The 11921-nt window shown below is 33.3% G+C and overlaps 3 protein-coding genes and 2 long non-coding RNA genes across 6 annotated transcripts; 2 read left to right on the top strand and 3 right to left on the bottom strand.

Moving 5' to 3' along the window:
• Window positions 1-102: 102 nt before the first annotated feature.
• On the bottom strand, window positions 103-3776 carry LOC130613181 (E3 ubiquitin-protein transferase MAEA-like). Of its 2 annotated transcripts, none has more exons than XM_057434509.1 (2): window positions 3758-3776; window positions 103-2565 (listed from the first exon to the last, which is right to left on the bottom strand). In XM_057434509.1, exon 2 carries the CDS (start codon window positions 2560-2562, stop codon window positions 1402-1404), a length of 1161 nt encoding a protein of 386 aa, XP_057290492.1. In that variant the 5' UTR covers window positions 2563-2565; window positions 3758-3776; the 3' UTR covers window positions 103-1401. The 2 variants fall into 2 exon arrangements, with proteins under 2 accessions (XP_057290492.1, XP_057290491.1); XM_057434508.1 differs by lacking the exon at window positions 3758-3776 and adding an exon at window positions 3542-3689.
• Window positions 3777-4068: 292 nt separating this feature from the next.
• LOC130613183 (uncharacterized) lies at window positions 4069-6278 on the top strand. Its single transcript, XR_008975617.1, has 2 exons — window positions 4069-4463; window positions 4816-6278. It is a non-coding gene; the product is annotated as an uncharacterized LOC130613183 (long non-coding RNA).
• On the bottom strand, window positions 4713-7194 carry LOC130613180 (ATP-dependent DNA helicase RecQ-like). The gene is made up of 2 exons (XM_057434507.1): window positions 6265-7194; window positions 4713-5954 (listed from the first exon to the last, which is right to left on the bottom strand). The coding sequence occupies exons 1-2, from the start codon at window positions 6792-6794 to the stop codon at window positions 5210-5212; spliced, it is 1275 nt and encodes a 424-aa protein (XP_057290490.1). The 5' UTR covers window positions 6795-7194; the 3' UTR covers window positions 4713-5209.
• Window positions 7195-8234: 1040 nt separating this feature from the next.
• Window positions 8235-10575, top strand: LOC130613182 (DNA-directed RNA polymerase I subunit RPA43-like). Its single transcript, XM_057434510.1, has 3 exons — window positions 8235-8649; window positions 9308-9518; window positions 10193-10575. Exons 1-3 carry the CDS (start codon window positions 8283-8285, stop codon window positions 10488-10490), a joined length of 876 nt encoding a protein of 291 aa, XP_057290493.1. The 5' UTR covers window positions 8235-8282; the 3' UTR covers window positions 10491-10575.
• Window positions 10576-10787: 212 nt separating this feature from the next.
• Window positions 10788-11618, bottom strand: LOC130613184 (uncharacterized). Its single transcript, XR_008975618.1, has 2 exons — window positions 11504-11618; window positions 10788-11048 (listed from the first exon to the last, which is right to left on the bottom strand). It is a non-coding gene; the product is annotated as an uncharacterized LOC130613184 (long non-coding RNA).
• Window positions 11619-11921: the final 303 nt, after the last annotated feature.

Consider the following 11921-nt stretch of genomic DNA (forward strand, 5'->3'; position numbering starts at 1 on the left):
CCTTTCTGGAATATGTGGATTTCATGGGTACTGAAATAATTGATTAGATTTAGAATTGTTGGTATAGTGTAAAAAGAGAAGCATGGAATATAAAAACAAATGTTAAAAACACAACTCTTAATTTTTATATTAAAATGATGCTAAGTTCCAGAGCACTTGGACATATACATATTATTGTCTAAATGTCAATATTTATTTTTTATTTTTTTCAAAGTACTGTAGATACTGCTTATAGTCTCACCTTTCACATGTTCCGTGATTTGACAAAAAAAATAACTCTTAGTATGTTAATAATGCTATATATTTAAGTACCGTAATGACAATGTAAAAATTAAAGATTTTAAAAAGAAAGTGAATAGAAATTTTCTACAAAAACATAAAAAAACATACTGAGACTGAGAGAAAATAAGTCATTGATGATTATTCAATTATTCAACCCTGGCTGTTGCATACTTTTGGATTATATTTGAAAATTAGTATATACAAAGTACAAAAGAGGATAATATAGACCAGGCTTTACGGGAAGCTGCATAAAAAAAATCTGTGCTAGAGAAATTTAAGAACAAATCCAATGCAGTCCAAAACTTGATTCCGGTATTAACTCATGGAAGTAAAAAAGATAAAAACTTTGCTGTGCTAATAAATAAACAAAATGATTTTAAAAACTGGTTGCAATATAGGGTAGCAATGTAATCTTTGCATAAAATTATAAATACTATTTGCCTAGTGAGGCGTATATTCACAGAGCTTAAAGTAACATCAATGCAAATAAACAATCTGTCAATGAACCACAATCTGCCAAATGAAAGGTAAATCTGAAATTCTTCACAAACAAGGATATTTGCAGATCTGCCGCCCTTGAAAGTAGCTATTTTTTATTATTTTTGCTATTTTATACTCAAATTTAATGCTATATTTACGCTTTATCACTGATTAGAAAATAATGATTTCTAACACAAAATTAGAATTACCAAGAATAGGTGAATCTCTAAGGCGATAAGTAAACTTTTAATTAAACACAACAGTGAATAGAATAGGCTGGGTATAAAATCAAATGAGAGGAAGAAATCATGTCTTTATATCAAGAAATAAAAAATGAAAATAGCATAAATATCATAAAAAGCATAAAATTTTTAACTGTTACAAATTTTACTCTATTTTATGATTTTGTACTAGTACCTAGAAATTTTGTCTTTTTTAAATTTTAAGCTGAGCTGCAGGTCTGCGTTTGAAATCATACTTTTGTTAAGTTAGATTGTATTTCCTTCCTTTCATCGTGACATTTGTACTTAAATTAAGATTTAGAATATTTTGAAGTTTCCATCACTGTAGCAGAAACATTGAACACAGGGAAGTTTACATTGTGGTCAAAAAAATAGATAAAATTAAGTAAAATACATGCTACATTACATATATTTTTTTGGCTTCATCAATTGAATATACTTGTTGAGATCTAGGACACTTTATAGAATAACCTTCATATGAGTCTGCCATTTTTAGCAAAGCTATCTCTCCATAAACATTACCATTTGGCAACATCAAAGGATGATTGTGTTCGTTCATGCGATCACCACTTATGCTACATAAAAGCCTTGATTGACTTGAATGAGCAAATGGTAACGGCTTGGCTAATTCATTGAACAGACGACAACACACAGGACAGTCTTGACACTTTTCTTCCTCGTGGAAGCAGTGTGGTGTTTTCAATGAAGCTAACCCACACTGTAACACAATTTCAAGCATAGACTGTGAGTGAAGTTGGTGGAGGGCAAGATTCTCTTTCCGAAACTGCTCCACAAGGAAATTCCAACGATTATCATCAAACAGCTCTTTGTATCTTTTGATCTGAGTGTTTGGCTTGAATGCTAGTAGACCCATGACTGTTTTCTGTATATCAGGAACAGATCCACTGTCTGAAGAGAAATGTTTACGGGCATACTGAACAGCATCAAAACAACATCCATTTTTAATCAATGTGACAAATTCTTGAATTCTTACATTCAATTCCAGAGTGCTATGCATTTTTTTTAATTTAGATTTATTTGTGTGACACCATTGCAAGCAAAGAGAAGAATCTTTATGCTTTAAAGCTGTCTCAACATTTTTTGCAATCATAAATAAGTCCCGATCAACATATTCCCTTATTGAAGAGTTTTCTGCTAACTTAATAGCTGAATCATAGTATCCACAACGTAATAAATAATCAACAAGCATGCGATCTAATCGATTTCTTTTCCAGACTATGTTTTTCTTCACAATGGCTTGCTCTTTTAGGTAAGATAATCGGGAAGTACACACTGACAACTTATTCTCCTCTTGTGTTAATGTGTCAATAGCTTTCTGTTTTAACAGTATTAGTTTATTTAATACATCATCCAATTCTTTTTCAGTTTCTTTAACTTTTGCACTATTTTTTGATGAAATTTTCTTCAGTTTATCATTTGAAGAGCTCACATGTGAAACTTCTCGATCAATTATTTTCTGCGCGTTCCGGAAGGTACGATTTAAGCTTTCATATGGCACAATCAAAGTTGAGTGTTCAAGAGCTTTTATTTCCGACATAATCTAAAAATGTCAAAAGGAAATTCAGTTTGTAAAGCATAGGAGACTGAAACAATTTAGTTGGTAGCTTCTACCCGGATAATGAACATTGGCAGCTTGCCCCAGTTAAGAACAGGGCAGAAAATACATAATCAGGGCAACATAATCAGGACAGGCCGGCTTATTACTCCAAAAATATTATTTGGCAAATATAAAAGGAACATAATCAGGGCAGGCCAGTTTATATACGACAGTGTAATATTATTGCTCACTTATTATAGAACGAACATAATCAGGGCAGGCCGACTTACGTATGACAGTCAAATATTATTCAAGACTTATAGAACAAATATAATCAGGGCCCACCGCTTTTATATCATTTGTCATCACTTCTGACAAGCAAATAGCCCTGGTAGCAAAGTTGTTGTTGTTCTCAAATGAAACGAAATTTCATGGCAAATACTAAATTTTGGGATTCGCAAGTTTAATAACTTTTCACCAAACTTTCACCAAACCTGCAAAAAGAATAATTTAGGTTCCGTGAAATTTAGTTACTTCAAAGTATATTATGTTGAAATGTATTTACTACAGGAGTAGTTTATACCAAGAATTACATCGATACTTTTTTCTTTCGCCATGCCTAGTTTTTAGGGGTGTATCTTCCAAAGAATGTTTAATTCATAAAAGTTTGAAGAAAATGACAATCACAGCCTGCCTGGCCCAGCCATTGTATCAGTGTTCATAATCCAGTCACCACAACATAACCAGTGCAAAAAAAGGCCGTTTTCGCAATCTGGGCAGAACAATATCAATTAGCCAGCTAGCTATATGAAGCACTTGACTTTTTGTTTAGGTTCTACGTAGCTAAGAAGAAATGTTAATTGATTGGACACAATTTGTGGGTTTTTTTAGTCTAGAAAAAGTTAGATTTGCAGCTTTACTTTCCAGTTCAATTAGCTAAATAGTACAGGCACATGTAGTTAAAAAAATTAAAACTTACATTTAAAATTTACAAAACGACACTGATATGGTCGGCAATAAATAACACGGTTCAAATTAACACCTAGTCACTCCTCTATGTAATGTACATTAATATATGTAAATATTGCTTTTATATGCATATCTATATGCTTCTAAAAAATCAATGCCCGCGAAGTAATTTTTACACAGGTCAATGATGTCCCTGATTGACCTATAAATTGCGCCGTTTACGTACCTAGACTAAACAAAGGGTATAGATAATCTTCGAGTCGGTGAGTTAGTGACTTCGCGAGTCGTGAGTTGGTGAGAATATGATGTGATGATGATATAATTACCTCTTAAAAATTAAAGCTCTACTATGGAGAGCGACAAGAAGATCGTATGCATATTTTTCCGTTTGTCAACATTCGGAAAGTTTTGCAACTCACTAACTCACCGACTCACGTCTCGCCAACTCACCAACTTACGACCAGAACATTTACTAAACTCCTAAACAAGGACTGTTTAGCGTACTTTGAGTACTACGGTATATGGCTCTGTTCAACCTCGAACCCAGGGCCTGTAGCGTTTTTTGATATGAGGATGAAACGCGTACGAGGCCCTGGTACAACAGACTTACTCAACCAATGAGAATGCGTATACGGCTTTTTTAAATTATGCTAAAAAGATAATAAATGCAGAAGTATTTTTTGCAAGCACAGCATTTTATAGTAACAACAAATATGGCGATGAGCATTACGCAGATTTTTTGGTAACTTGTTTATGAAGAAAATATTTATTAATTCACGTTATTTTTGACTTTCCTTGCATCGTTACAAATTTATCGGTGCTGTTCAAAATTTTTAAACATTATTTTTGTTGTTTCACTGATGGGAAAAAGGCAGCTGACAAGTCAAATGGAATGGTGCGATGAACATCTGTCCTGCTAACGAAAGTAGCAGGTACTTCTCACCTTTTGTTGGGACACAATACTTATATTTTTAAAAAAACTGCAATTTAATTTTTGTTTTCACATGCTAAAAAGTAAACAGAAACTTGGTATAGATGCAACTTTTTTAGTATGTATGCTGGCTAACTAGCTAGATACTGTTAGCTAGCTTGAAGATGCACAACAATGACAAGTAATCTTTTTTATGTCACAATTCAAGGGATATTATTTGACAATTTTTTGGGATAAGAATACTAGCTAGAGCATTAAAAAATATTTTAGGAAATAAAGTATAGCTAGCTGTATAAATAAAAGGAAATATATATATACAAAAAATAACAACTAATATAAATCTTTGTTTTTAGGCAAAGGGAAAGAAAATATCACACCACATAAAGTTTATAGTGGATGTGATAAAGTGTGTAGACTGTGTGCTGAGACTGACTTAAAACGATTTAGTCAAATTTTTGGAAATATTGGAACATCAAAACAACTTCAAGAGAAAATACAAGGCACTGTGGGTATCACAATTGTGCAAACTGATAACATAAATGATATAATCTGTCGTAAATGTGAAAGAAAAATCGAAAACTTTGTACAATTTAAGATTTTGTGTCGGAATGCACAGATAAGCTTTCGGAAAAATTGCAGTGTGAAAAGGGTAATATCGTCACCAGAACAAAAATGTACCACAAAGAAACTCAGAGGTAAAATATACATTCTTTCTTACCTATGTTTTAAAAATTACATATATCTTTTTTATATATAATACTTTAATACTTTACGAAGGCATTGTGTCGTAGTACAAAAATTCACCATATGTTCATCAACTTTATTTTGTTTTAAACGCCTACTGCTGATATCATGCCCGGTATAGTACAATCTTGCCAATGCTTTTTGCCCTCTTGGACCAGCCCTTCCAAATTGCTGCATATAGTCTTCGATGGTACTTGGTGGACTTATATGGAAAATTTGTTCGATATAGGGTGCATGAACACCCATACCAAGCGCAGAAGTTGCTATTATAACGCGAATGTTTGAAACTTCTTTTGCAACTTCAAGGAGAATTTCGTTTTTCATTGACTTTGTTTGTGGTGCGTGAAATTGCACAATTAAACAATTGCTAGGGTTTGTTATGTTTTCAACATACATGTGTTCCTTTAATACATTTTTTATTAACTTGTATATATACCCACAAAACCTCAATCCACAATATATAATAGTTTGAGGAAAACTTTTCTTTAGTGATTTTAGCTCCTTTGCAAGTGGCAAGATGATATTTTCAATACCTTCTTCACCAACTTTTCTCTTTTCTTTGCACATGTATACATTTTTTCTGTTTGGATTAACAGATATTATTGTTGGGGTTTTCATTCCAAGTATATGTTTTATTTTAGCCAGTGTTTTTTCTGTTGCGGTAGCTGTAAGTGCGATAAAAGGTACCTCTCTAAAAAAAGCTCGCATTGCTCCCAAGTTTTCAAATTCTTTGCGAAATTCTTTTCCCCTTAAAGATAAAGAAATATATATATATTTTAGGATTAACATTTTGTTAGTTATATATAATAATTTTGTTAGTTATATATAATTTTATATCTGTTTTATATTATATATATACATTTTTGTTATTCAGTTGTTGTACAGATATTCTTGTCTTTGTTATTTTATTAGCATTTTGCAATTAACATTACATTATTGCATATTTCCTTATTAGAGAAATTATTCTTGTATATATATATATATACATATATATATAATATTTAACTTTTTTAAAGTTGTAGCTATATATATACCTATATAAATAAAGTAGTACTTACCAGGTGTCCAAGCAGTGAGCCTCATCAATGACACAAGCTTTGACATTTTTTTGATAAATTTTCGTTTTCATCAAAGTTCTTCCTCTCTCACTCAATATAGCCTCTGGATGGCAAAATAGGAAGTCACAATGACCATCCAATACAAATGATGGTAAGACATCTTCTGTTTTATCACTCAGACAGATATCCTCAAATAACGTCTGTACAGCATTCTCCTCAAAATTTAAGTCACGTAGGATGTAGCAAGTCATTCCTACTTTTTTCAGAAAATTCACTTGATCTTCCATAATTGCGTTTAAACAAGTGATTACAATGACAATTGAAGATTTTTCGTCTTTGTTTCTCATGACATCTGGTAACAGTTGAAAAATTAAAGATTTCCCATATACTGTTGGAAACACCCCAATGACATCCTGTCCTCTTACTATGGACTCCAAGCACTTGACTTGTTTGGGTTTAAAGTTAAGGTCAGGAAAATTTCGACACTCCAGAGATCTTTGAATTTTCTCCAAAATTGCGAAGGGTTCCATCGCATCATCTGTTATTTTTGACGTAGATGTAAAATTTAGAAATTCTATTCTATAATATTTAAAATAAGAATAATAATAAACATTTAAAGTGGCTATCCCAGAAAATCACAAAAACCTATAGTTAGTGGATTGTTTCCACTATACAATACTATATGTATCATACACCACAAAATGACTAGAAAGCCATTAAGGGTTGTATTTACTCTGTAATTTTACAGTGTAGCTATAGGTAGCGCTGGCTAAAGTACCCTCCCGCCACTAGAACACCATCTTCGATCGAAAACGTCACGCATACATTACGTTTCTCTGCATGCTTAATTTTGGGCGAATTTCAGTCTGTTGTACCAGGGCCTCGTACGCGTTTCATCCTCATATCAAAAAACGCTACAGGCCCTGGGTTCGAGGTTGGGCTCTGTTAAATTCGATTTGAGGAAAGTTGTGTAAAGTACTCTGGCACTCTTGGCGCCGTAGATTAGTCGTTATAGCTCTCGTACTCTGTGTGCGGGAGACCGGGGTTCGATTCCTTTTGACGGCGATTCAACATGGGCGAGTGAATGTTACTATAGCCTTGGTTTAACCCAATCCATGTGAGGGAAATTGGGGAGATGGCTCCATGTGTGTGGCGTTGGATGTTGCCGGAGGTTGTCTAGTAGAACATGGGCCCTAATTGGGTCTGCGTAGCTCAAAATGAGCATTAAATACTCTAGGACTCCCCATCTAAGCCATGGCCCCTCCTGGAAATACTATATAGGGTATATCCCTCGATATTACTGAGTCTAGCCGTGTAAAATATGCACATCTATCTATCTATCTCTAGCGAGAGCTGTAGCTATTTTCAAAGAGAATTGGAGACCCGGAGCTTTGATGGGTTGTACATGCTGCGACTAACTTGTTTGACGACGATAAAAGTCATGAGTTATTGCAAGTTGATGCCACGAATGCCTTCAATTCTATCAACTGGTCAGTGATGCTACATAACGTAAAAACTTTGTGTCCAGAATTTTCTATATGTTTATTTACTTATAATAATGTTTACAGGATGACCTAAATATATTCGTTACTGCTATCAATCAATCAGGGTCCTGTTTGAAAAAAATACAAAATAAAAATATATATGATTTTATATAAATATCAACAATTTAAAACTGTCACGCCAAAAAACTAACTGAAAGTAAGGAACAGATAAAGTATGCACGCCATAGAAGTCATCGGTAGGTGAGAAAAACTAACTGTACAGCTATGTTAAGCTGTCGAAACTATTTATCACTGGCGGAAAGGAGTTACTGAGGAAGGAACAACGCAAGGACACACTATTGCTATAGGCATGTAGACGGTAAGATTATGTTTTGGGTAGTTTTGTTTGACAGTTATTGATATATGCAAACATATATATACTGACATCGATGTAAATTAAATGAAGGAATAGGGAGCTTTGACTAACTCTTCGGCAGCCGAATAAAATCGACAACAATCTCACATGTTTTTAAAATGGCGGATAACCACAGTGGAAAAAGATATAATAATAAACACTTTATCAAACTGACCTACGTAGATGCAAAAACGCTATCTTCTCATAAATATTCCTGTATTTCTGAAATACGCCATGAAATGAAAATTCCAATGTCTCCAAAATATATTAACAATATACGGTTGGGATTGACAGAAAGTTTATGCAAGGAACTATTTGTTTATAACGAGAAAATGAAAGGGATTCCACTGGCATTTGATAACATTAAAGTAATAAAATCCAATATTATCGATGACCAAGACTTTTTTATGTTAACCGTCAGTGTTATTTTTTTGGTATTTAATCCAGTAATTGGAAAAATATTGCATGGTACTGTGAACAAAATTAGTGAGTATAGCTACAAGTTAGATTAAAAGATTCTATATATTTCTTTTTAAAGTATAATAGTTTCTGCTACTTTACTATTAAAAATAGATTGTCCAGATCATGCTTCTTCAGTTGTTCCTATTCTCTACATGTAATCTTTTTTACCTGGATTTTCTCCAAATTAACAGTTTCCCCCGTTCCACCATTCCATTATCACCCACCTTTGCTGAAAGTGCTACAGAACCTTTCAATGTTTGAATTAAACTAATATTAGCTACTTAGCTAGTTGTGAGGTAGCCAACCATTTGGAAAACATGAAAAACCTGAAAAAGTCAAGGAATTTAAAAACAATAGGGCAATAGTACAAAGAATATGGTTGTGTGAAACTCAATTATCTGAGTGTAATTAAGTGTGCTGTTTTTTGTGATAACAATTTAAATTTCTTTTAGTCATAAACAGCAGGGAAAATATAAAGACAATTGAATGCTAGCTACAACCCTCTAAGTTGTTGTTTAAGGATCATCCCGATTACAATTTTAAAAAAAATATTCTTGTGCTGAAGTACATGTTTTTTATAAGCATGACATTTATAAGCATCCATAAGCCTAAATATGGCCATTTTTTTAAGCATATGCTAAGCATTATGTGAACTGTCCATTTTTTATTTCTTTTTTTCTAGGTGATCATCATTTTGGTTGCCTTATCCATAACTGCATCAATGGCTCCATACGTCACCCAAGGGAAGACTATCTGACACAAGAACAAAAAGAAATAGTAAAAAATATAGCAGTTGGTGATAAGGTCATTTTTAAAGTTCATAAATTAGACGTGCACCACGATATTCTTTTCATACTTGGCGACATTGCACAAGAGTTTTATCAAAAAGTCCAGTAAGGCTTCGTTTTCATTGTAACATTGTAGTTCCAGAGGTCATGTTAACTTAAATATGAGGAGTTGTGTAATGGACCATCTATAAGTTAAAAACGAACTGGAGCTTATGAACATTTTTTAATGGGAAAAAGTGTTTGGGGAGGAATTTTTTGCATTTTGCAGGAAGGAACTTGACATTTTACAAAGTTGAATTTTTTGCAGGAAAAAGCTTGCAGTTCTACAAGTTCTAGAGAAATCGTCATCCCTGTCATCGAATTAGGGTCCTTGGGTAACAAATCAACGACTCTCCATGCTCGCAGAAGCGAAGGAAATCATTATTTTTGTTGTTCTTGTTCACATAAACAAAGTGTGTGCTGGATCAACAATTGGTGAATTAACATAGATATAATGACTTGTCCTTAAATGTTAATAAAAGAAAGGTTTTGGAAGAATTACATATCGTGAATATCGAAGCTGACAAAAATTACAGTGACAATTAAATTATTTTGCCGAAAATTTGTGAAATTGTGAAAAATTTGATCCATTAAGTATCTGTTTTGAAATGGTTAAATAAAAAACAACACGCGGCTACTGTTGTTTGGTTGATATTAGCTATGTAATTTCTTGACATTTTTTCAAAATTCGATTTTTTCAGACTAGTCAAAGTAATTTACACACAATTTTTCTTTTTCAGCCATAATCTCAATTCAACTAAACCAAAAACAGAGGAAGATGTGAATAACAATGAAGGTAGTCTTTTTAAATCAAGCTGTGAAACGCCTAAGAAAAAGAAAAAACATGATGAAGAAGAAAGAAATATTCTCACTGAAGAAAGGGATATTGTTTATGAAGAAGAGAATATTGTAAACGGGCAAAACAAACAAAAATTAAAACGAAAGAGAACTGACTCTTCCTCACAATCTGAATCACCATCCAAAAAGAAAAAAAAGAAAAGAAAGAAAAAGAAAAAGAGCGAAGAAGACACAGATTAAATTTTGTATCGATAAATTCTTCCTTTTTAACTTTTTTAATACGGCTTACTCCGAATCAAACTCAAATAATCTTACCAGTCTCAGAGGTAGAAATTTTTGCTGGCACGGTTCTAAGCTACATTTAGCTGTAATATAAACCTTAGGTCTAAATGTTATTCTGCGCCATTGCAGAGATGTCTGTTCGTCACTTTTATTTGTTGTGAAAATTACATTTTGAAACCACTGGGACTTTAAATAAGCGTAGAATACAAAAAAACAGCTGTTACCAGGCTTACGGTTAAGGTGGGAAGATTGAGATTTAAAATTTTCCAACTGAGGTTACTAAAGCGAGCAGACACTTTCGCTACCTGCAAAGCAAACACACATTTAAAAGCTAACAGCATGCCGCCTTTGTGTTCTAAACTGCCGAAATGATGACGTGGTAATTTAACAGTGGAAACGGTCAGTTGATTTCTTCAGCCGTTAGGACATTATATTGAATACCATGTGAATTTAAAACATTGCAGCATTTCTCTTTTTTCTCTGCCATGACTGAATACTTCTAACATGTCATTTAACCTAAAAAAAAAAAAATAAACACCAAATAATTCTGGCGGTTACGCTACATTGCCCTTTCTCTATGCATTTAATTTTTCGTTGAGTTCTTTTTCTAACTGCTTCCACAAGGAAAAATAGTGGCGTGATGTTTTCGCGTAATACTCGCACGGATACACTCGCACGGATACAAACACCTGATGTTTGACTTTGTCCGCATGAACTTCTTCTGCTTTGAGGGATTGGAAACTAAGAGCATAAAACAACATTCTAACAAGAAAATTTTTGTTGTAACGACTTGTTATTTACACTCTGTGACTGTTGGGAAGGGATGCTCACTATACACTGTTATCACAGCACTCATCTGCTTTTTTGTCAAGGTAGTAGCCACCATTAAACCTCGACGAGGTTTGAGCCACAATTTCATCCAAGGACACGAAATTATTTTAAAGAAAATCAGTTAAAAAAAGGAAACGCACCTGTTCTAACAATATAAAACTTTCTTCTTATGCTTCGAAGTGAATTAGCCGATCCACTTCCATTCACACCAGTACCAATAACACACACATCATACGTGGTCATGTTTACCCTAAATTTATATAATGATATGAACGGTACGTCGATAAAATTTAAGTGCATAACGTATGCATTTGATCGTCACTATGTAATCATTCTCATACCCAGGCGTTTCGATCTGGGTTGTGAAAAAAGAATAACCAATGTAAATAATTAATATATAATGATATACATTATATAATTTATTAAATAATATGTAACATTTATAGTGGTGGAGCCGTGATGGAATTTTTTCATGCGTATGCATTGCGATTTTGTTGCATTGCACGCGCAAAAATTTTTGTAACGTGGCACCGGGCATACTTTCTCCCTTTTTTTTCA

This window comes from Hydractinia symbiolongicarpus, chromosome 10, assembly GCF_029227915.1.
Source record: "Hydractinia symbiolongicarpus strain clone_291-10 chromosome 10, HSymV2.1, whole genome shotgun sequence".
In the NCBI taxonomy this organism is placed as follows: Eukaryota; Metazoa; Cnidaria; class Hydrozoa; order Anthoathecata; family Hydractiniidae; genus Hydractinia; species Hydractinia symbiolongicarpus.

Bases quoted from the DNA above. Each gene is read 5' to 3' on its own strand.
- LOC130613180 (XM_057434507.1), bottom strand. From the start codon at position 6,794: ATGGAACCCTTCGCAATTTTGGAGAAAATTCAAAGATCTCTGGAGTGT. The intron at 5,955-6,264 runs GTAAGTACTACT...TTTATCTTTAAG, and splicing joins GCTCACTGCTTGGACACCTG to GGGAAAAGAATTTCGCAAAG.
- LOC130613181 (XM_057434509.1), bottom strand. From the start codon at position 2,562: ATGTCGGAAATAAAAGCTCTTGAACACTCAACTTTGATTGTGCCATAT.
- LOC130613182 (XM_057434510.1), top strand. From the start codon at position 8,283: ATGGCGGATAACCACAGTGGAAAAAGATATAATAATAAACACTTTATC. The intron at 8,650-9,307 runs GTGAGTATAGCT...CTTTTTTTCTAG, and splicing joins TGGTACTGTGAACAAAATTA to GTGATCATCATTTTGGTTGC. The intron at 9,519-10,192 runs GTAAGGCTTCGT...TTTCTTTTTCAG, and splicing joins GAGTTTTATCAAAAAGTCCA to CCATAATCTCAATTCAACTA.